The following is a 22694-nucleotide window of genomic DNA, read 5'->3' as shown; positions in this document are numbered from 1 at the left end:
AAACACCTTTGAAAAAAGTGTATGTGTATTTGTGTTATACGAGTCAGGAACCGTTAAAACACTGACTAGAACCTGGGGGGAGGTGCAGTGGGAATGAAGAAGGACAATGGGAAACAAGGGAGTAAAATTTGACATTTTGAAGGAAGAGATGTTAAAAAAAACGTAATGATTTTTTGGGAGTCAAATGTAATTTTCCCTGTTGTCCAATCAAAGAGTAAAAAATGGTGAACAATCACACACGATCCTACAGCACAAAGACATTTTCATTACTATCTAATGTCAATAGTGTTTTCAAACACTAACAGGGAGTTGGGAGTAGGGGGAAAATACAGTGAACAAGAGTGTAGCTTAGGTGACGGCTCAACACCGCCACTGTCATTCTAAAGTTTTATATCATTTAAAATAAAGACAAGTCAAGAAATAGAACACACCTTCCTCAAGTGCACAGCTATACTGTATGTGTGTATATCAGAGGTATACACACATATAGTAAAATCAAATACAGTGGCATACAAAGTGTGGGCACCCCTGGTCAAAATGTCTGTTAATGTGAACAGTTCATCAGGTGGGAGATGAAAGGATCTCCAAAAGACATAAAGTTAAACATGAAACACACTTTTGCAATATTTTAAGCATCATCAGTGTATTATTTTAGTTTTCTGCAGTTTCAGAGTGAAAAGGGGAACCAAAGCAGCAGCCTGCAAAAGAATGGAAACCCAGGAGACTTGAGCTCTCAGATAACTTTGACCAAGGTATCAGACAAGATATTTACTGTTTACACACTGTGATAGTTTCCAAAGGCGGGGCTGCTGTACTAACTATGCAGGGTGGCCAAACCTTTGCTGAGGGCCCTTTTCCTTTTCTGTCATTTTGAAAATGTAAAAGATGAAATATTAAATAGGCTATTAAAATGTAAAAGATTAAATATATATATTTAATCTATGTGTATATATATATATATATATATATATATATATGTATATCGTTTAAAATGTAAAGTGAATGTTAAAATGTAAAGTGAATGTGTCATCTGTAACTTTATGCCTTTTTGAAATTTTGACCAGGAGTGCCCATACTTTTGCATGCCACTGTAACTACAGTTTGAGGTGGATCCAACCTGTGTGCTGTATGCTGCTGTTAATGTGATTTTACCAGATCTTCAGTTTTGTCTTCCAGTACTGTATCCTGTCGGGAGGTCTTTACCAAAATAGTAAAACTGTTGTTGCTCCCCTGTTTCCCATGTCATGTTTTCCTCCCATGTTTAAACACTAGCAGCTACACTGGGCTGATCGTAGGCTTTATTAAACTGAGTTCCCTAGTTGTTTTCCACTATGCATGTGTATGTGTGCTTGTGGAGGGCAAAAAAGATCAGATTGGAGGCGTAGAGGCGGAAAATTCCAGGTGTGTGTAGAGAATATAAATGGTGAACAGAGGCTGGAGAGACATTTGATAAATGAGTGTTCGCAGCTAAATGATCTCTGGGTACTTGACCCTGGGGTCAACCGAGTCGGCGGGGCCCACGGGGACCTGAGGAGGCCAGGAGAGGTCCAGCCAGTCGATTCCACCATCGACTCTAATACTGTTAGTCACATTTGTTGCGCGTTCACCACATCGTTAGTCTAGCTTACAAATCACACTCATTCAACATCAACCCCTCACCTTTGTCCTGTGGCTGTGTGCTGGCGATGATCCATTTGACCAGGCAGCACTTCATCAGCGCTTTCCGAGAGAACCGCGGCTTCTGCCACTTTCCAGAATCCTTCACCCGGCCCGGCGCTGGCTCCACGCCGTTGGCATCTCCCAGCAGGCTGCCGTCAACCACCTTGCCATCCACCTTAGGGAGGGAGAGAGAGAGAGAGAGAGGAGAGTTCAGGTCGATATGGAAATCAAACAAATTAACCTGGAGATTATGTGTGTGCTGGGAAAATATGATTATCCTCCGATCTGGAGGTGTTTCAGGAATATTTCAGAGAGGTTCAGAAAGAGTTCAGCTCACTGCTGTGGTGTTTTATGAGGTTATTGTTATCTGAGGACAGTTCATGCCTGCTCCACTGAAACACTTTCTTCAAGGAAACTTGTTCTTCTGTACAACAATCACTCAGAGCCTGTTTATGTAACGTGGCAGCTCACAGTAGCCACACTTCACTGTTTAATTACTGGTGTCCAGTCCTCCCATGTCCCAGCACAGACCTTCACAAGGACTCTGACCCGCTCCCAGGACATCTCATTAACCACTCCCTTTATGTCCCACGGCCATTCTGATCCAAACCACAGCTGACTCCGGAAAAATACTACTTACCATTATATTGTTTCACTTGGTTAATAGCACATACAGCTGGGCAGGAGACATTGTCTTTTATTTTTCATGTCAAAAACTGATGCATACATTTCCCATAATGCAACAAGACTGCTGGACGGTTCAGTCAGAGATTTGGGAGCAAATGTAGTCTTGATCCGAGCTCACTTCTGTCTAAGTCCACATCCATTTTAGCCACTGGTCGGATCTCCAGCATCCTCTCTCTTTGAGCTGTGCTTTACACACTGGCACAAATGGCCATGTTGTAGATGCCATGGATAGTTCACTTACCATTTTACAGCTAGAGTTGTGATATCTAATGTTTTCTTTAATGTCTTCATTGTCATACTACAGTTTTTCACAATTGTTAAAACACATTTTTTGAATCCTTCTGTCCTTTTCTCAGAATTGTAAACACAAAACTCTTTTCTCACACTACTTTCACAAAACCTCTGATTCTTTTTGCAAAACCATACCATCGCCTCGAAATAGTTTTACCTGAATCTGTCAGATCTTGCACTAATCAGTCAAAATAGAAAAACTGCTGAGCAGTCAACACACTATGGAAAACCCAATGTTCAGGGCAGGTAGCTCATGGAGAAATGTTTGCTGATCACATTACGGTATAGCACATGCATTTTGCATCACCAAAAGTAAAGGAAAAAAGATTTCACAACTCTGCAGATTTAGCATTTACTCTGCATTCATCAAACATCAACTATAGTAATAGATACTGTGAAAAAAAATCATTTTCATCATCATCCTGAAATTGATAATGCAATGTAAAGGGTAGAAAAATCAAAAGACTAGTTGATCACGCAGTCATTGAGCTTCACCTGGTCTTTGGGCTGGGTCGGACCACAGCTCTTCATCAACATCACATGCTACATTTGTCCTATTTACACTTCACATAGTGTAATGGCATCGTTTTGATGGACCATCTCAACTACAATGTTCTCCTGCTGGGGTGTGAACAGAGGTGTCCTCCCAACCCAGTATGGCAGTCTGGCAACTCCACACAAAGTGAATGTGCAAAATAATGTTCATATACTGTATATATATATATAGTATATATATATATATATATATGCCTATATACACACACACACACACACACACACACACACACACACACACACACACACACACACACACACATACTGTATATATAGTAACTTTCATTGATAAAACAGTACAGTAAAGTAGACTGTTGTCTTGTCTAAATCTCCAGGTTATGGACACAGAGAATCTACTGATGTTTGGTTTGACCCTTTGGCCTGACTCCCTCATTGTCACGTCATACACAAGGACATGGTCTATGACAGTAGTCTGAATGTCATCAGAAATGACCACTCGGTGTCTTCTTGCATTCTAAAGTGGTTTATATTGGTTTTACCATCATGAGAAACAAGTGTGATCATTTATGAGTCGTGTTTGACGGATGACAAGTGTTTTATTTGTGTTTATGTTTTGTTGTTACCATTATGCATCTTAAGTGCATCACAGTGACAACTTTGTTTTATTGCATGAGACTTGTGTTTACAGTTTTGCAAAAAGGAATGACTGAGATCTACAAATAGTGTTTTACTTGCTGAAGATAGTTTATGGTTTTGTCAAAAGGTTGTTCCATTCAGTGGATGAGTTCAGACAACTGAGCAGCTGATTCACACAACAAGAATGAATGTTTTAGCAATTCAGAAAAACTGTAATAAAAAATAATTACCACAGTAATGAAAAGTGTTGCAACAGCTCTCGGATCCCTGTGTTTGACTGTGCACCCCACACCCACAGTAGCATAAGCCAATGATAGCATCATGTAGCCGTTTCACTCAGCATATGGTGTTGAAACGTTTTTAATGAGGACGGATTACAAGAGTTTGGCTGCAGATGCATCAGCCCATAATCTGCTGCTGCTGAGTGGAACAGAGAAAAGACTAACAGGGAGCTATCTTTAGTTTTGGAGGGAGCTCAGTTGATTTGGACTTTATCTACAAAATGTTCTAATCTGTGTTGGTCAGTGAGGACGTCACTCGGTCAAAGACGTAACAGCTTTCTTAGAAATCAGGGCGCAGGTGAGGTTCCTTTAATATTTCTGAGTCAAGCACCATCACATCTTGAAATATCTAAGATAAGGTTTCATTTTATTATATATTTTATTAAAAGACTGTTTCTGTTCATTTTCATATTCACCTCCAACTTGTTATTATGACTCTTACTATGCCAGACCATTCCCCACCAACTCATCTATATTCAGTGTTTATCTTCTTTCATTGTTGGAGAAGAATTTGACATTGAGGTTTTTTATTCTAATATATTTTTCACTTTCTCTCCATCATATTTTGGCATCATTTCAGTTTCTTTTACAGAAAACATCAATTTGATCTGATGTGATTTGATTGAGCAGGAATGTCTCTCGTCAGATTCTCCAGAAGCTCTATTAAGCTGCTGCCGCTGAGCGCATGATAAACACATACACACATACACAAATGTGCAGAAAACGCACACACATGCATGTGTACACTGGAGCGAGTGTGGGGAGGAAGATGAAAGAGGTGAACACAGAACAAACAGAGGCTCTGTTTACTCTGTGGGGAGGACAGGAAAGCAAAGGATGACAGAGAGAAAAAGAGGAGGAGAAAAGGAGGGAGATGGGAGGAGGAGAGCAGCGCGCACACACAAACACACACACACACACAGGATTTTAAACGGCTATTTGATCCCACAGGAGTCTGACCATGCAAATCCTGTATACTCAAAGACAGTGAGAGAGAACGAGAAAGGAAAAATAGAGAGGGGAGTGAAAAGGAAAAAGATGTGAGGGAACAAGTGTTCCTTTAAGAACTGAAGTCAATTACCATAATGAATTGTGGCCTATCTGAGAAGAAGGGCAAAGGACGGCCAGAGGACGGGAGGACGGAGGTGATGAAGATATGAAAGCATTTTACTGGCGAACACATCTGCCAGGCTATTTCTGTACATCTTCCACACAAATAGACGGATAAAAAGAGCAAAGACGAGAAAGGAAGGAGAAGAGTGGAAATCCACACTCATTACACTCAACACAAACACTGGCTCAAATGTAATGGCAACACAGCGGAATAGAAAGAGATGACGGAAACAATTATACCAACATCTATTTATCCACATATCAGAAGTGGAGCAGCACAGAGTAACGTGAACAAAGGTCGGGACGGAGCTGAGCACTGACTGACTCACAGAGGAGTAGATTAGAAAAAACAATGGTTTCCAGCAGGGCTTTTCAGTGGAAGTCATAAAATGGAAAGAGAAGGCCGCAAGACAAACAGATGCGGCCAGACACAATGTAAACACAAGATCATTCAGCGTTATATTAGCTTTTCTTATTCATGGACTGCTGGACACACACGCACGCACATGCAATTTCAACTACTTTTTATCTTCTATTCCTTCTTAACGCTTCAGCTGGCTTTGTCCTGGGGCAGCACTTCCCTCTTGTAATGTGTGCCTCTGAAGCACACACACACACGCATAATGCAGAGCATATACCCATAACGCTCAAAGCAAACACAGAGCAGCGACGCGGTGAACATCTCTATGCGCTGGCATAAATTATTAAACATCAGTCACCCATGTTGTTCGTTCACTGCATGTTGATTTACATGAAGCGTGAACTCCAGCCTCATTACATGAGCTCTTTATCCCACTGTACCAACACACACACACACACACACACAGTCTGGACCAACTCAAATAAAGTCAGAGGAAAAGTAAACTTAATGCAAATTCTTGACTCTAATTAGATGTTTTGAGGTCATCTTCATTTAGATGTATACAAGCCTCTTCTATTCATGATAAATCAGGGTGTGACACCATTTGTCACTTTGTAAACTTTTGTTGGAGGGCCACATTTTCCCCAAAGGCCCACTATTTGTCTGTGTAACCCTTTGTTATTATGTTTCCCCTGTCTTAAATATTCCTAATCGTGCACAACCTACTTTAGCAACACTGTTTTTGGTCATGATGGTCATGCCAATAAAGCCAATTTGAGATGGAAGTAATTTTGACAGAATTAGAGCAGCTGAGGCATCATGAATGTAATTTTAGCGACAACGTGGGATGGAAAAGATGGAAACACTGATGGAGAAGGGAGAAGGAGAGAGAGAGATGTAGTTGTGCAATGTCCTATTAGTGGATGGGAGTGGCCATTAATAAGTTAGATGTGATTAACATATACCAGGCCATGGTGGAGATACAGTGTGTCTACTTCTCATGTTCCGCTACATACAGTATAGAATATTAGATCATATTTTCACAGACTTTTTCTCAGTCTGAATTAAACTAGGTTGCTATGGGGGGGGGGTCCTGTTTTTATTCCAGAGCATGGTATATCAATTTGAGCATTATTTATCCAATTCACGTTCAGATTTTGTAATAGTCTCTTAAAACTCTGCCTTTATCACTACTGTTATAAAGTTGCTAGGTCAAAGTATTTAGACCTATAAACTGTTCTGTCACAGACAAAACTGACCAGTCACCAGTCAGTTCTTTCTAATGATCTAACATATTCTTTTTTTTATATATATATATATATTTCTAGGGGCTTTTTTGCCTTTAATTGACAGGATAGTTCAGAGAGAGACTGGAAATAGGAGGCAGAGAGGGGGAATGACACGCAGGATAGGGCCGCTCGGCACGGGATTCGAACCGGGGTCGCCTGCAGTGAGGACTATAGCCTCCACGGGCGCTCTGAGCTAAACACCGCCCCAGACCTAACATATTCTTATCATCTGCCACATTTTCCTGAAGTAAACAACAACTTATTTATCAATTAACAACACTCAGGTATTGGTATTATGTAATGTATTGGAATTGGCCAGTGGTTAAATCCCCACATCCACTGCAATGTTATATGACCTGGGAGAGAATGTCGATCGTACCATTTTCTATTGCCATCAAAAGCCCTGGAAGTCCAGGGGAAAAGGGACTTTAAACAGATTTCTATCTTTTCTATAACTGACTTCCTTCTTTTACTGTAACACATTTCTCTCACTAAAATTACGACCTGAATCATAGGCAGGTTGTAAAAATGCCATTGCCAGAACTAATAATTACATAATAACGACATATTAATGAATTCACAACCCCGGGTAATTTTCCAATCAGTATCACTCTGATTAATTTCCAATAGCTTGAAGAAACCTAAGAATTAAAACTCAGATATCGAAGATTAAAGTTATTCTATGTTTGTGAGGACATCTAAGGTGCAGATGTGTGTGAATGTACATATCATTCATACTACATATTCATTACTATTTATTTCATGGCACTACCTCATTGTCTATTTGCACCACTATTGTACAGTACAGTCTGGCCCCTGACCACTTTATTTAACTATGTTTGTATTCTTTAACTTAATGTTCAGTTGTTGTTGTCTTTGTTCTGTAGGTCTTTTTATATGTATGTACAGAGACTAATGCAAAATCAGAGTCAAAGTCAAATTCCTTGTATGTGTGCACATACTTGGCCATTAAAGCTGATTCTGATTCTGATAAATATATGAAATATATGAGCAATAAGTGCATAGACTATAAATACACCCAATTCTCTTCACAGCTCTTACACATCAGACACACACCAACCCAAGTGTGACATGAGAGACCTCTATTCTTTTCCATGTCCATTTATTGTGTGGTTTAAAATTTTGGTGTATGGTTTCCTATGCTTTTTATAAAGAGCTACCTGTGTACTGTGGACATAATCATACACAATTTTCATCTGATTTCCTCCTTTGCTCCTGTTATAATTTGTAGCAATTAGACACTAGACATTATTACTAGGGTGCAGCTGAAGGAGAAGAGAAGAAGTTTAAGTAAAACAAAAACAAGTTGAGTCACTTGTCAACAGAAAAATGTCTTCACAGATGCTGCATGGTGGTTCGAGAGCCAGACTTGGGAACTGAGATGCCTTCTGTTTTCAGATTGTAGCATGAAATAACAGAGTCACAGCCGTAACTGTAAGTGGATAGAGAATATCTTCATGACAGTACATATTCTTTTCGATGTGGCGGTGCTTAGTGCGGCTCTTGCATCCTGAAGAAAATATGTGAGCAGGCTGATGGTCCAGAGCTGATACTATTTGTGTCCTGACTGCTTGAGCCTCTCAGTATGGCTGTCAGTGTGAATCAGTGTGTCTGTGGGAGGATGGCACCTCCATATGGACTGCATGCTGTGTGTGTATGTGTGAGCGTGTGTGCATGTGTGTGTTTGTGTGTGGAAAGAGTTTTATATTGATGTGTGAGCCTTCATGTGGAGAAAGAATTAATACTCTGGGGAGGCTCCAAGCAACAGAGGAGCCATGTTTCAATTATCATCTCTCTCTCTCTCTCTCCTTCCCCCTCTCTCTCTCTCTCCATCTATCTATCTCCAGCCCATGCCAAACACATCTGTTATTCCTATTGGTACACGTCAGTAGGTATATTGACAGATAATAAAGATACCATGTATGAACATCACAACATTAATTGATCCAAAAAATCTTCAAACAAAGGAGCGCTTCGTGGACTCGTTGTTTAAAAAGAGGTGCTCTTTGGAAAGGGATCAATGATGTGAGAAAACAAAAGAACAATTCCAAGGCACTCTCTTACCTATAAAATGCCTTTATTAAATTATGGCATGGTCAACATGACAATTAAAAACTCCGACGCGTTTCGGCGTCTAGCCTTCATCAGGGAGTCAAATGGAGTGGGACAGGAACAATGGTTCTTTTATACAAGTGTTTGTCCAATGACAAGTGTAATTGTAATTGATCCATGATTGATATGTTACAGCAGCATCTCTTCAGCTCACTGCATTTTCACCCTCTGGGTCGATAATATTGTGCCTCACTCAGTACAGTCATGTTAGCACTGAGTGTGTGTTTCTTTATGCACACTAACTCACAAAAGAAATTCTCCATTTGGACTGGTCTTTACCATATCAGAGCTAATTTACAATGATAAATATGCCTCATTTTGAAAGCCCAGATCCAGAGGAAATGAAAGTACTGTGAGATAAAATGAGGATTTCAGCAAGAATGGCAGTTTTATGTTTAAGCTACAAAGTCTTTACATCCTTGTTTTTCTACTGCAGTGCTGTGAAGAGAAGCTCTTCTCTCTGAGTTTGGTGTTGATGTTGGATCAGAAGTGAGCAGTGCCCATTCCCATTTGGATACAGTTACCAGACCTGCTAAATTATTTAATGAGTCTAAATCAACCAATCACTCCACCCATTGAACAGGTGGGTCTCTCAGACACTGTATCGGGTGCTGCACAATGCAGTGTGTGTGTGTGTGTGTGTGTGTGTTGCCGTCAGCCTGTCTGCTGTGGCATCACTGATCTGTGCAGGTTGACTGCGTGTGACTGCTTTGATTGACACGCTGCTCTGTGGAAAAACTGCAGCATCAGACTCAGACATCAGTCTCTTAAGGGAAACGTCCACTCTAAAATACTTAGGTTGACTTTACAGTCACATTGAACCTGCACTCACTGTCTTAATCTTTAGCACAGTTCTGAAGGGGTTTCAATCAAATCCCTCACAATAACAAACTGTGGGATGGCTCTTCCACCCTAAAAACCAATATTCCAACAACAGATTGGAGTGTTCAGCAGTGTATAAATGAACAGATATATCATCTATCACTATTGCTGGTAGAACCAATAACTGAACACATAATAGAATTAAATGACTACATTACTAGAAGATATTGATTAAACAAGATTTATTTTCTTGATCAATTATTTTGTCCATCAAATGTCACTGATGTGACAGTGAAAAAACAGTAAAATTATAATTTCCTGTAGCCCAAGGAAATAGTTGGTGAGTCATGCAAAACTGAAGGTATTCAGTTTCCTTTACTCATTTGATGCTTTTTATCCAAAGTGACACTACTCAGGCTTCAGCACAAAGCACTGAATGTTCACTAGTGCCAGCACTTCAAGTAAAGAGGTGTACATGTGAGAAATAGGCATGTCAGGGTGTTAGAGGTCCCAGAGAAGATGAGTCTGGGAGGTTCTTGAAGATAAAGAGGGATCGAGCAACCAGAGGAGGACAATCTGGACTGTGATGCCGATGCCAGACAACATTTCTTGGAGGAACACGGTGGCAGAGAAGGAGCAAAAGGTTATATGACTGAATTCAAGTAGATGGCTGCAGACCCAGAAGTCACTCTGATGTCAAGCACTAGTAGTGACACTAGTCTTCACATTTGAGAAGCTGCTGGATACATAACAAAAAAAGACATCTACAAGATAATAAACATTTCTGCATTTCAATATTCTGCTGATGTACTGATTTACCACATTAGAAATGACAAAATCAGTTTTAGCAAAATACATGTCGATCAAATGACCAGTCCCTCAAGTAGCTGCAGGACCTGTGATGTCACAGAGACAATTTGACAACAGTCAGTGTTGCTCCATGTCAGTAACGTTGTAACCATGACGGCCAAGACCCCAAACCACTGTCATAAAACTGGTTTATTTTCTGACAGACACTAAAACACCATGTGAAATATGGCGTCCTGCTGAACAACAGCAGCGGGTTGGGATTGTAAAACACAGTCCAGAGGGCAAGGACAAACAACGTATTGTGTTGTTTAAGTTAGAAGACTCACAGAGGAAAAAAATAAATCACAGAAAAGAGTCAGTTTTCACACAACAATATGTTCAATAAAGCAGCTGCTCTCTGCTCTCTGCTGTTCCATCCTTCACCTACAGGAATTTTAAAGGTTGCTAAAACTGTCCTGCAAATGTAAAAGAAGTTAAAGGATGGCATTCATATCCATGATAATATTTGTTACTGTCAGCAAATCCTATCAAAAATCCTTCTCTCTTTATGCCTGAAGCAAGACGTTAATGGGAGACGCTCTCTACAGCTCAGGGTTTGATTTATACATCAGCATGTTTCATCAATCACCACAGCAACAGCTAACACATGTTCTGTGCCTCATCAGACCATGTCTGCATTAATTAATCTATTCATTTGATTTCTATTGTTTATCTAACAGACACAATGCACAGTGCCAGATATACAGAAGCTAGAAGCTCATTTCCATCTGTTGTCCCGGAGCAGCAGCCCCCAGTGACGGCGAATCAAACCTCACACACTGAAAAACAGACACCATGAAACATTAAAGGGATAGTTCACCCTAGAATGATATTTCGCTCACTATCTACTCACCCTCATGTTGACTAAGGGCTGGAAGAATTTTCAGAGTCCACCGTCCCTTCTCTGAGTTACAGGGGGTCTTGGCGTAGCAGTGCATTTCAATGCAACGGTTGCAAAGGGACACCAGAGCTCTTCGTAAAAAAACACACACAAAAAAACATCCAAATACCTCCATGATGCTCGTATGTAATGTCCGTCTTGTGCTGAAGCCCCAAATTGCGTAATTGTCCAAATCTCGCGTGATTCGCAGTAACCGCACTGACGCCGGCGCAAATCACGCGAGATTTGGACGGACCAGGAAGAGGAGCTTCGATAAGCTTCCGCTACAAACAAGCTTAAAATATAGACTTATTTAATTTTTTTCGGGACAATTACGCAATTTGGGGCTTCAGCACAAGACGGACATTACATACGAGCATCATGGAGGTATTTGGATGTTTTTTTGTGTGTGCTTTTTTACGAAGAGCTCTGGTGTCCCTTTGCAACCATTGCATTGAAATGCATTGCTACGCCAAGACCCCCTGTAACTCAGAGAAGGGACGGTGGACTCTGAAAATTCTTCCAGCCCTTAGTCAACATGAGGGTGAGTAGATAATGAGCGAAATATCATTCTAGGGTGAACTATCCCTTTAATATCTCAAACCTAAAAAAAGTAACAAGTCCAAAACAAACAGAACAATACTTGTTCCCAACAGAACAAGATATTTCCATCCAGACTCATAGGACTGATGCTGGACACAAGAGCAGCATCTCAGAGCTGAGTGTGATCAGCCATGTTTTCAAGCTACATTTAAATGATATGTTTTGGACGTTTTTAACCAGTTACCGCTCCAACGGCCCGCCCACGGGCCCCCGGGGGGGTTTTAAACAGGGAGGTGTCATAGAGGATGTCACCAGTCACTTGAAATAGTCATGCCACATATCGTTGGAAAGCTAAAACTCTTGTGATTAAAGATATGCCGACCATTCCTAAATATAATCATCACAGCAACACTCGAATCAGACTATAAACATGCTAACAAAGTTCGTAAAAAGCCGATATAACTCACGATTTGTGTCAGGGCAGGCTCAGGATCACAGGGTTTCCCCACAAACTTGGTGTCGTTACATTCAGAAAAGTCCAGTAAATCCAATCCAGTAAAGTATTTAGTCCAAAACACACGGTTGTACCGGTAGATAGCCTCATCCCGCTGCTGCATCTTATGAAATTACGCATTGTATATCCAGTAAATCCGTTTATTTCTCCCATAGACTGTAAAAAGAATGGACGTAGCACCTGTGACGTCACCCATTGGTTTGGGGGAGTCTGTTTTGTGCCGCTACTACGGGGGTTTGAGCCGCGCCATGTTGGATTCTACTTGCCATATTTGGAGCGGTGCGGCCGTTAGCCGGCCGAGAGCCCGCCCACTGGCCTCGAAGCAGCGGTCGCCGGACCTGTCACTCAACGGTTCTGCGCCCTAATTGGCCAGAACTTTAAACCTAATAATAGTAAAACGGTAGAGTTTTAAAAAAATTCACCCCCCTCAGAGTGTGTGCGGGGTTAGAAACTATCGGTTGAGACCAAAAAAATAAGATGTACCAGGCTGTAAATATGTTTTTTTAAGCTGTAAAATCGGCTATTTTAACATGGGGCTCAATTGGAGTTGCTCCCTTCTGGAGCCAGCCCCCAGCGACAGCCCAGGGGATTGCAGTTTTTTGAACGCGGAAGTGAGCTTCACTTCTCAGACCGACAACTGCCCCCTTGATTTCTCCTCATAAGTCCGGCGTTTACATGAAAACAATGTTTATTTCACTTCACAAAATGGCGCTGCACTCTGACCTTTCGATTGACAGCTCACTCGACCAATCACAAGCTCCCTGTCCCCGGCTGCCGCCTGCAATAGCGAATGAGTGGCTGTGTCTGATGAGGAACATCCCCTCCGACAGCGCTGAATGGCTTCAGCCAATAGGAACCGATCCCGATGGCAACTGATGCATTGAATAGCCAATGAAATTCCGAAAAAAACGATGTGCTGCATTCACGGTCCCTGGGAAAAGGCAGCACTGCCATTTTCATGCGTAACTATGCAAATGCTGCACTTTGGCGCATGTATTGTTTCTCAATGGCAACTTTAGGAAAACGCCTAGATATACACTTAGAAAAACATGTGTAAAATACTAATTTTTAGCAGGATTGTTATCAAACTGGGGCCAGGTAAGGCTTCATGCTGTGGTCCCATTGTGTTTTCCAGCTAAAATTCTCAGCTACACTCATCTTCAGGCATCTGATTGCAACAAAAAAATTCAGGCGAGAATAAAAACATTCTAATTCAGTGTGTTCCAACTTAGATTACTCAATGATAATAGCACTTATAGTGATTATTTCAGTTTGGGGAAAAACTTCAGAGTGTTACCTTTCAAAAGAGACCAAGCCCATCCATATTCTCCAAACAGTTCAAGAACAGCATTCAATTTACTTTGGGTACGCCTTGGATAGGCGAATATTACAGAATTTATAGGAGCGATAGTGAGAGTAACAGTGAAATGCAGGAAACAGGGAGAGACAATGGGAGACTGACAAGCAATACATGACGGACTGGACTGGGAGCTGAGCAGATGATCTCCTGCTTCAGGGCTCATTGACTCCATATGGGCTGTGTTGTAACCACTCAGACACCAGAGACAAGCATTACAGTTCCTGCTCTTTATGACTGTCAGTATTAAAGAATTTCCATATCCATCTCCATATACATATATGGGTATATGAACTTATACTTTTTACTTGCACTTTAAACTGCACTGAATCGAGAGCTGCTACTGTAACAGGGGTCTGCGGGTATAGTCACAGTCACAGGCTACCAGTAAGGAGAAGTGACAGCGTGCGGTGGTCAGCTGCACTGAAGTTAAACTCACTCACCCATAAAAGATATGCTAACCCACTTGCCAAGTGGCCATTGGCCTCTTGGCGAAACAGTTAGCAGAAGACTCGGGTTCAAAACCCGCTCAGGGCAGGTCACACTACCTCCGTTTTGTTGTTAAAGCTATGTCAATAAAGAGACTCTGATTCTGATATGCTTCACTCCACTTCATGTACAGAGCTCAGTGGTGGGCAAACAACATACTTATACTGTACAACCAAAACTACATCCATGTAACTTTTTTATTTGATCTGAAAAGGAGAAGTCTTCCTTTAATGTCACAAACTTGGAGCAGAAACCACATGTTACAGTTCACTTCAGTCCACATGGTCCTGAGGTGTCATTAGATGCGCTGTGGTGGCATGAAAACCCGTCTCTGACTTCACAGGCTGCTCCTGACACAGGAAGCAGACACAGTAAGACACAGTGAGGAGGTACCAGTCATAAGGAGTGGGGGTGGAGGGAATGGGATCACTAAATCAAGTCAATTCAAGACCTCACAAAAACACAAAGTCATTCCTGGAACACACTGACTGTTGTTTCAGGCTGATGATGAATCAGACATATAACACTGTTTTACTGCGTATAAAACTATGTTAGGACTCTTGGTGATGGCACCACTCTGATCTCAGTGAAAATGACTTCAACTGCAAACCCCGACTGCTCATACACTCATTCTTCAGCAAAAAATAAACTCAAGTGAGTCACACACTAAAATATCAGCACACAGTTTCCTCACAGCGTGACTTAATTCCAACACCTGCATGTCAATAGCCAGAGAAAAGGGGGGTGGGGGGCAGGGGGGGTCTAAATGCTGAAGGAGAGCTGCTGCAGCAGTCAGCCTTTCTCCTACATTTTCCCTCACATATTGTTCCCAGTGTTAAGTTTGACTTACATTTAACATTCACAGGAGTGGAGCTGTAGAAAATTGAGATCGTTAGTTCTTTGTCATTTTTGAAAAGCAAATTTGCAAGACAATATTCAATTTCAGTTTCTTCAATGTGAGAATGTGCTGCTGCTCATGATCTTTTGTGATAGTGGATTGAATATTGTTCCATTTGTAAGGACAGTTTGTAAAATCCAGTCATCACCTTGGACTCTTTCTGTTAATCATTTGAAATATAAAATGGTGATGGAGCTGCAATGATCAGTTGAGAGGAAACTATGTGGACAACCTGAGTCACTTATTCTTGAATGTTAATATTTCCTCGTTTTTTCTGTTCAACACTGCTGCATGCTGCAATTCACTGATTAATGAATGAAAAACCAGTTTGTACAATGAATGATAATGAAAACAGTTTGTTGAAGCCACTGACTGAATCCAGTAGTTACACAACATGAGTCAAAGATGTGAACACCTGAAAAAAAAGTGCACACGCATCTAGAACAAAAAGCATCTATGACATGTTTATGCCCAGAGACCTCAACCCTCCATCTCATTATGTTTGGGTGATTGATCAATTGATTGCTGCGACTGGCTGAAGGATTGATGATGATGAGTCTCATCACTCCTAGAGAAGCTCTGCCTCATCCTGCCTGTAACTCTAAACCTCAAACCTGAGTCCTGTGTGTGTTCATGCAGCTGTCAGATGTTTGTGTGCATCCATAGGTGAGTGTGTGCAGGAACACACCATTTGTTCTAGTCTAGCACGACCCTAAATATCAATATTTCTCCTGTCAGTCATCTTCTGCTTGCATCCACACACTCACAAGTGTCTGAGAATGAATTCAGCAACAGTAACAGGTTTTGTTGTTTCGCAGCGCAGCGTGAGAAACATGCACAGAGGGGGGAACACAGCCAGGAGCAGATCATTGTGGACATATTAATGAGCTTTGCCTTTGCAAGGTGTTCAAAGTGACTTTGGGGAGGCTGAGCTTCCACTAAATAGTAGGCTATATTAGCTCGGATGTATACCGGGAGGGGGCTTGTTGCAGAAGACCGACCTGCTAAAATTGATTCATCAACAAGCAAGAACAAGCACAGAATTACAAACACAATCTCTCTCTCCTCTTCCAAGAATTGAGGATTAGAGGCAGACCGAGTGGATTTTAACCCAGACTACAAAATCACGCGCAAACTCGCTTGGTTCCACACGAGGTGGTCTCTCCATCACAATACAAACCACACAGAGAAAACACACTCGCTTAAAAAAAAGCAACTGGCGGAGCGAGAGGCAGAAGAGTCGCGCAGCAGACGTGATGCCAAGTGACACTTGCGCGCCCAAAGAGGAGCTCCCCCTCTACAGACAGCCTCCAGCCCCCAGCCTCCACTCCTCCACTCCTCCATCCTCCAGCCTCCTGCCCCCAGCCTCCAGCACGGCGGCAATTACATAACTTCACTCCCAAACTCAGCTGCTCTTCTGTAGGGCAAAAAGTGGGAGCGAATGAGCCGCGGAGGTTCGTGGAGGAAAATCAGAACAACACTGTAGCCACAAGTTGCCTGACTGGCACATCCACGCTGATATTTTAACTTCAACGCTCTTTTGTTTGTTTTTTCCCACCTGCAGAGAATCATCAGTCAAGTGTGAGGTGTTAGTGAAGGACGCACGGCGGACGCGGGGCTAATGTGTGTCCTACCTGCATGATTTCTCGTGTTGTTGCGGCGGCACCGATGGCTGCTCTCTGCTGATCGTGTCCTCTCTGCGCGGACCCTCAACCTCCGACTGCCACTCCGCTGGATGCGATGGAATGCGCGCGCGCGCGCGCGCACACACACACACACACAGAGTAAGAGAAACGGAGGGGGTGGGGCGGAGTGAGAGGAACAGCCAGAGAGAAAACAAGTGGACTTGGATCTGTTACAGGCTGATGATGTGTGAGGACAGAGTCAACAGGCTGGACTGGGTTTCATTCTGCTAATGTATCGGCTTACAACATCACGTGCAGGCGGTCACCTGGAGAAAAATGATGAGCTGGAACATCAGGAAACCCCCTACGGTGGCCCTGAAGGCCAAATCACAACGGCAAATCAGAAAACACAATGCATTTCACAAAACACAATGCATTTCACAAAACATGACATTTCACAAAACACAAAACATTTCACAAAACACAACAACATTTCACAAAACACAAAACATTTCAGATTACAGAAAGGGTAGGGACAATAGGCTACTTCTTGTGATTGGATAGAAGTCAATCAAGAAAAACACAGTGGAGCTAACCAACACTGTGTAGCACAAGTGTGGATGCCAGGAGTGAAGAGACTGGGCTGGTTTTGTGAAATTGTCGTTGTGTTTTCGGAAATGTTGTTGTGTTCTGAAATGTTTTTGTGTTTTGTGAAATGTCTGATTTGCCATTGTGATTTGGCCTTCAGGGCCACCGTGGGGAAATGTCACATCTGGTGATCACACAGAATAGGCCTAAATGGACTAGGCCTACTTCAGCGCTTACAAAGATTATATTGGCTGGTTTATAGCTCTGTTTTACAGATCAGTGACAACCCGTTAATAAGGTATTAAAGCAGGAGTAAGCAGAATGTTTGTGTTAAAGGGATAGTTCAACATTTTGGCAAATTGGCCCATTGCCATAATCGCTATAGTCATAGCAGTAGGTTCGTTACCTTTATTTGTCGGTGTAAGCTATTTTTAGAACGGAGGAGCGGAGCGGCGAGCTGCTCAGAGCTACGTTACGGAGGCTAATGGAATTTCTTGGTTTCCCTCATCAAACTCATCAAATACAAAATCCCAAAACTCCAAAACGCTTTCGTGGACAAGTTGTGACCTGCACATTCACCACGCTATGAGATAATAATGGAACATTACGAAACGGAGCCGTTTTCGAGGTAAATACAGGGTAAATACAGAGTCTGCTTGCTGAAAAACTGTCCCTGAACGCAACGCGCATCAGCGGTTTTGCATGAATTTACCTCTAAAACAGCTCCGTCTCATAACGTTCCGTTATCTCATAGCGTGGTGATTGTGCAGCTCACATCTTGTCCACGACAGCCTTTTGGAGTTGTTAGGTTGTGTATTTGATGAGTTTGATGAGGAAAACCAAGAAATTCCCTTAGCCTCCGTAGCATAGCCCTGAGCAGCTCGCCGCTCCGCTCCTCCGTTCTAAAAATAGCTTACACCGACAATTAAAGGTAACAAACCTACTGCTATGACTATAGCGATTATGGCAATGGGCCAATTTGCCAAAATGTTGAACTATCCCTTTAATATAAGTCTTAAATAGTTATATCTCCCGACAGCAATCACTTATATAGAGTGTTTGGTCTGAAACACGGGTCTGTCAGTCACTCTGCTCTGCTGTAAGCCGAGGAGAAAACTTTCCTTGTATCCTACAACCTTTATCCAATGAGGAGAGAGAACGGCATGAAGGGGCAGTCCTCTCTGTGTGTGCAGCCAAGGGATGCGCGTGAATGTGGTGATGTACCACAGGGCGGGGACTGCTAACTCCATACGCTGACAGGAAGTTAGCCAAAACGACCGGATCGCTTACTTCTGCTTTAATTAAATTGCCAGGTTGTGGAAAATTCCCCTCCGGCACGACACAGTGTCTTTTCAGTGATCTGTTGAATTGATTAAATGGAGAACTTTCCAGTGGCTTGTTGTCTCCAGTTCACGACACTTAGGCCTAGTGTTTTCATCTGGCTCAGCTGCAGTGATCCTGGCTCTGATTAATCAAACAGTCACTGGCAGAAAATTCATTGGTAAGTGAACAATTGCTGTAGTGATTTTGTTTTAGGAAAAAAAGACAACTGGTGACTGGGATGACTGACCATTTAACCTACTAATACAGTAACTTTATTAACGAATCTGATGATAATATGAAAGATAAGCTATTGTAAAAAGAACAAAAAAACAAACAAAACAAAACTCACTATCACTTTTGTTGCTAATTTGATAGAGCGTTAGAGAACTGATGATCTATAGAAAAACTTGAAACCCAGATTACTAAAGCTGGTCAATAAATCACTGCTACACCGTTTATTATTAAATAAAAGCACATTTACATCAGTGCAAAGCAGCAAATTCTTCACTGTTTCAACCCCTTTAATTCACCCCTTCTCCATGATGACCGCAACCAATTTTTAAGCATGTCAAGTGAAGAGCGGGATGTCTTCTTTCTGTGTGTGTGTGTGTGTGTGTGTGTGTGTGTGTGTGTGTGTAGAATACAGTATAGTATATGATTGTCATGGAAAAATCGTGTGTGCTTGGTGAGGACCTGAATCAATTTAGGTAACCTTGGCTCTGTGAAGCTGCCCAGAGGAGAGAGAGAGAGAGAGAGAGAGAGAGACTGTAGCAACATAGGAAATAGCAATCAAGCCAGGTCAAGCATCTTCGCACATCACGTTGACGCATAATGAACAGCCAAGAAAATGTAAATAGCCTGCAGAATGAATGAGGAAAGGCCATCTGTCTAATAAAACTGCTTCTTATCAGCCACCAGAGCTGAGGAGATGTTTCCCCACACACACGCACACACACACACACAGGTCATTCTGAGCCAACACTCATTCACGCTGAGTTTCCTATGGAGGTTAGGGTTTGGGTGTATCCACAGAAGAAGAATGAAACCTGCTTTTATTCAAAATAAACTATGCAGTCGTAGTGTAGTAGTCGTACCTGTGCAAACAGCATTTTACAGCTGAGGTGGAGGTATCTATCCTTATGATATTGAACTATACGTTATTACTCTGCTTATTCCTCTGATTAATCCATCTATTGTTTCATTTGGAAAATTGATCGATTTACATTACATTTGGCAGATGTTTTATGCAAATGAGAGCTTCTATTCAACATGTGCAACGAGACGAGGGGAAGAAATAAGGTACTGCAGAAGAAGTGAGAAATAATATGTTCTATGTTATATTATAAATAAATACTTCTTTTTTAAAAATCCACTAATCCTCACATTTAAGAAGCTGGAAGATTCATGTTTAACTTGTTCTTCAGGAAAAAAAAAATTCAAGCGATTACTAAAATAAATTCTTGATTTCTTGTATAGTCTGTTGAGTAGTTTAAAATGGAGCAGTATAATTGAATAGAAAATGAACTAGAAATTGAAATGGTCAACTTCACAAGTTTCTCAAATCTTCCTCTTTTTATTCCTATACAGTTTGACACTGTTGAGCTCCATCAAATAGGCCTATCACTGCATATAGGCTACCTTAAGATAAGATAAGATAAGATATACTTTATTGTCCCAGAGGGAAATTCATTGTGGGCAGAAGTGCAGACAGAGACTGTTTCGCCATACAGCAGACACAAGACAGGACAACATGATGGACACAACAGCTACATGACAGCAACATCACAGTACAAGAACAAGCACAAAACGACAGCACCAGACATACAGTGACACACAGTAGCAGCAAGAACACAAGGGACGGACAGCACCAATAGACAATAATAGCTGTTTCACAGCTCGATATTTGCTAGAATCTACAGGAGCAGCACAGAATGAAATACATATCTAAAAGTATAAAAATATATTTAAAAAAAGAATATATATATATATATATAAATGCAGCAGTTAGGGCAGACAATTTAAAACAATGCTATAGTAAAGACACCACTGTTAATAATAAAAATAAGAAAATAGTGGCAGTGACTACCTACTAACTAGGCTGGCGCAATTTATTGAGAAGAGAAATAGAAGTGGGTATAAAGGAAAGTTGCTGGACTCTCTGTATTCGTGGCAGAATCGGCTGTTGACGCGGAGCTCCTCCATCTTGGCTCGCAGCGACCTTACGTTGCTTAGAATGATGGAGGGCAAAGGTGGCCTGTTCCCACGCCGGCGGAGCCGCTGTCTCACACCTCCTCTGCTGCCTCTTTTCCTTCGTCGCGACTTCCTGGTCGGTTTGGCTCTGATGTCCTCCAGCAAGGCATCCGGCGGAGTATTCCCCTCGGTCCGTAGGGCGAGGAGGGCCTCTCTGGAGTAGGTTAACGTCCGTTGCTGGTCTCCCAGCGTAGGTGGGGGGCACACGCTCTTGCACAGGAGCTCGCCCACCACCAGAAGAAGGATCAATACGGACGTAAGCCTCGCCATGGCTCGACGAAGTTGGTGTAGCGGTGGTTGCTAATGGCGGCTCCTAACAGCTGACCAGTGTTGCTGTCGGCTTCACGTGCGTATCGTGCGGCGTGTAGCTGCTGCTAATCTCTGTACAGCCCAGACTTGCGACGTTGGCAGACGTAGCACATAATACATAACATTTAGACTGAATCACGCACGAGAGCACACGAAAAACATAAAAAGGCGAGTTACAGTCACCGCACTACGGCCCGAGTCGCTACTGCGCAGCGCCCCGGAAGCGAACCTTAGCCACCAGCAGCATCACTGCCATACTCCAACAAAAGGCAGGAGAAGCAGCACTCCACTCCACACACCCAACACACTGAACAATACAAATACAAAAGGAATCATGGCAGGTTTAGGTTGGGATGACCTCCGGGAAATGGGCAGACACATTGCAACAATCTGATTTTTTTTTAAACCTTATTTACCCAGGTAAGTAAATCAATTGAGAGCCAGTTCTCATTTACAACAACGACCTGGGCCAGAGGCAACAATAATAACATAATTTACATAGGCACATTTAATGCATGGAAGCAAATTTACACAATTTCATATCAAAATGTAAAATTGTCAAATGTACAGTAGACGTACACTTTAGATTGTAAAATGCCACAGTATCATAGAGAAATGCCCCACAGCTGAGTTAACAAATTACACATTTAGTCAAATGACTAAAATTGAACATGATTGTGAGCTGAGAGGTAACATAATATGTCTTGACATACAACAACAAACATGGAACGACATCCCACTAGGTCTCTTACAGCCTGGGGATGTCAGGGAGGGTTTTTTTGGGGGGGGGTTATCAGAAGCCCACATTCTTATCATCTGGTCATGCAGGGTATAGAGAACCTGGAGCAATTACCCACTAATGCAGCTTTCTGGGGACAAACAGCGCTTTCAACTGACCAATATCTAATTAAGAATTTATGACGTCCCACTTTCCATCAAATCCATTATCAGAGTCCTGAAGGACTGATAAAAATCCATTTCATTGACAAAGAGTCCCAAAACTCCTTCAGTCAGTTGCCAGTCAGTGTTGGTTTGACAATCATCAGCTTGTCTGACACGTGAGTGAAGTGTTATAATTAGTCCTGATGGGCTGAAAGCAACACAAGATGTAAGTACATAATACATGAGTATAGTACCTAGGTCAGACAAAACATGAATGCTGGAGTTACAGTAAATGAACATCAACTCCATTAGAGACAAGCAGAGCACTGAGAATGTGTCACCTCAAAATTGAATTTGGCAAATTGGCCCATTGCCATATTCCCTATAGTCATAGCCATA

General features: G+C 41.9%; 1 protein-coding gene across 2 annotated transcripts in view; it reads right to left on the bottom strand.

The window, feature by feature from the left end:
* Window positions 1–17173, bottom strand: part of kcnip3b (Kv channel interacting protein 3b, calsenilin) — a 42659-nt gene extending 25486 nt beyond the window's left edge. Inside the window, exons 1-2 of one of the 2 annotated variants that reach the window (XM_085787377.1) lie at window positions 16953–17173; window positions 1653–1834 (exon numbers count right to left, since the gene is read on the bottom strand). In XM_085787377.1, coding sequence (XP_085643503.1) covers window positions 1653–1834; window positions 16953–16958 — 188 coding nt within the window. In that variant the 5' untranslated portion in view covers window positions 16959–17173. The remainder of the gene's footprint in view (window positions 1–1652; window positions 1835–16952) is intronic. The other variant, XM_085787378.1, reaches the window with a different exon arrangement.
* Window positions 17174–22694: the final 5521 nt, after the last annotated feature.

The sequence above is a fragment of the Trachurus japonicus genome, chromosome 9 (genome assembly GCF_045865225.1).
Source record: "Trachurus japonicus isolate A0001 chromosome 9, Traja_1.0".
NCBI classification, from domain to species: Eukaryota; Metazoa; Chordata; class Actinopteri; order Carangiformes; family Carangidae; genus Trachurus; species Trachurus japonicus.
Note: the sequence above shows the minus strand (reverse complement) of the source record. Positions and strands in the feature narration are given on the sequence as shown.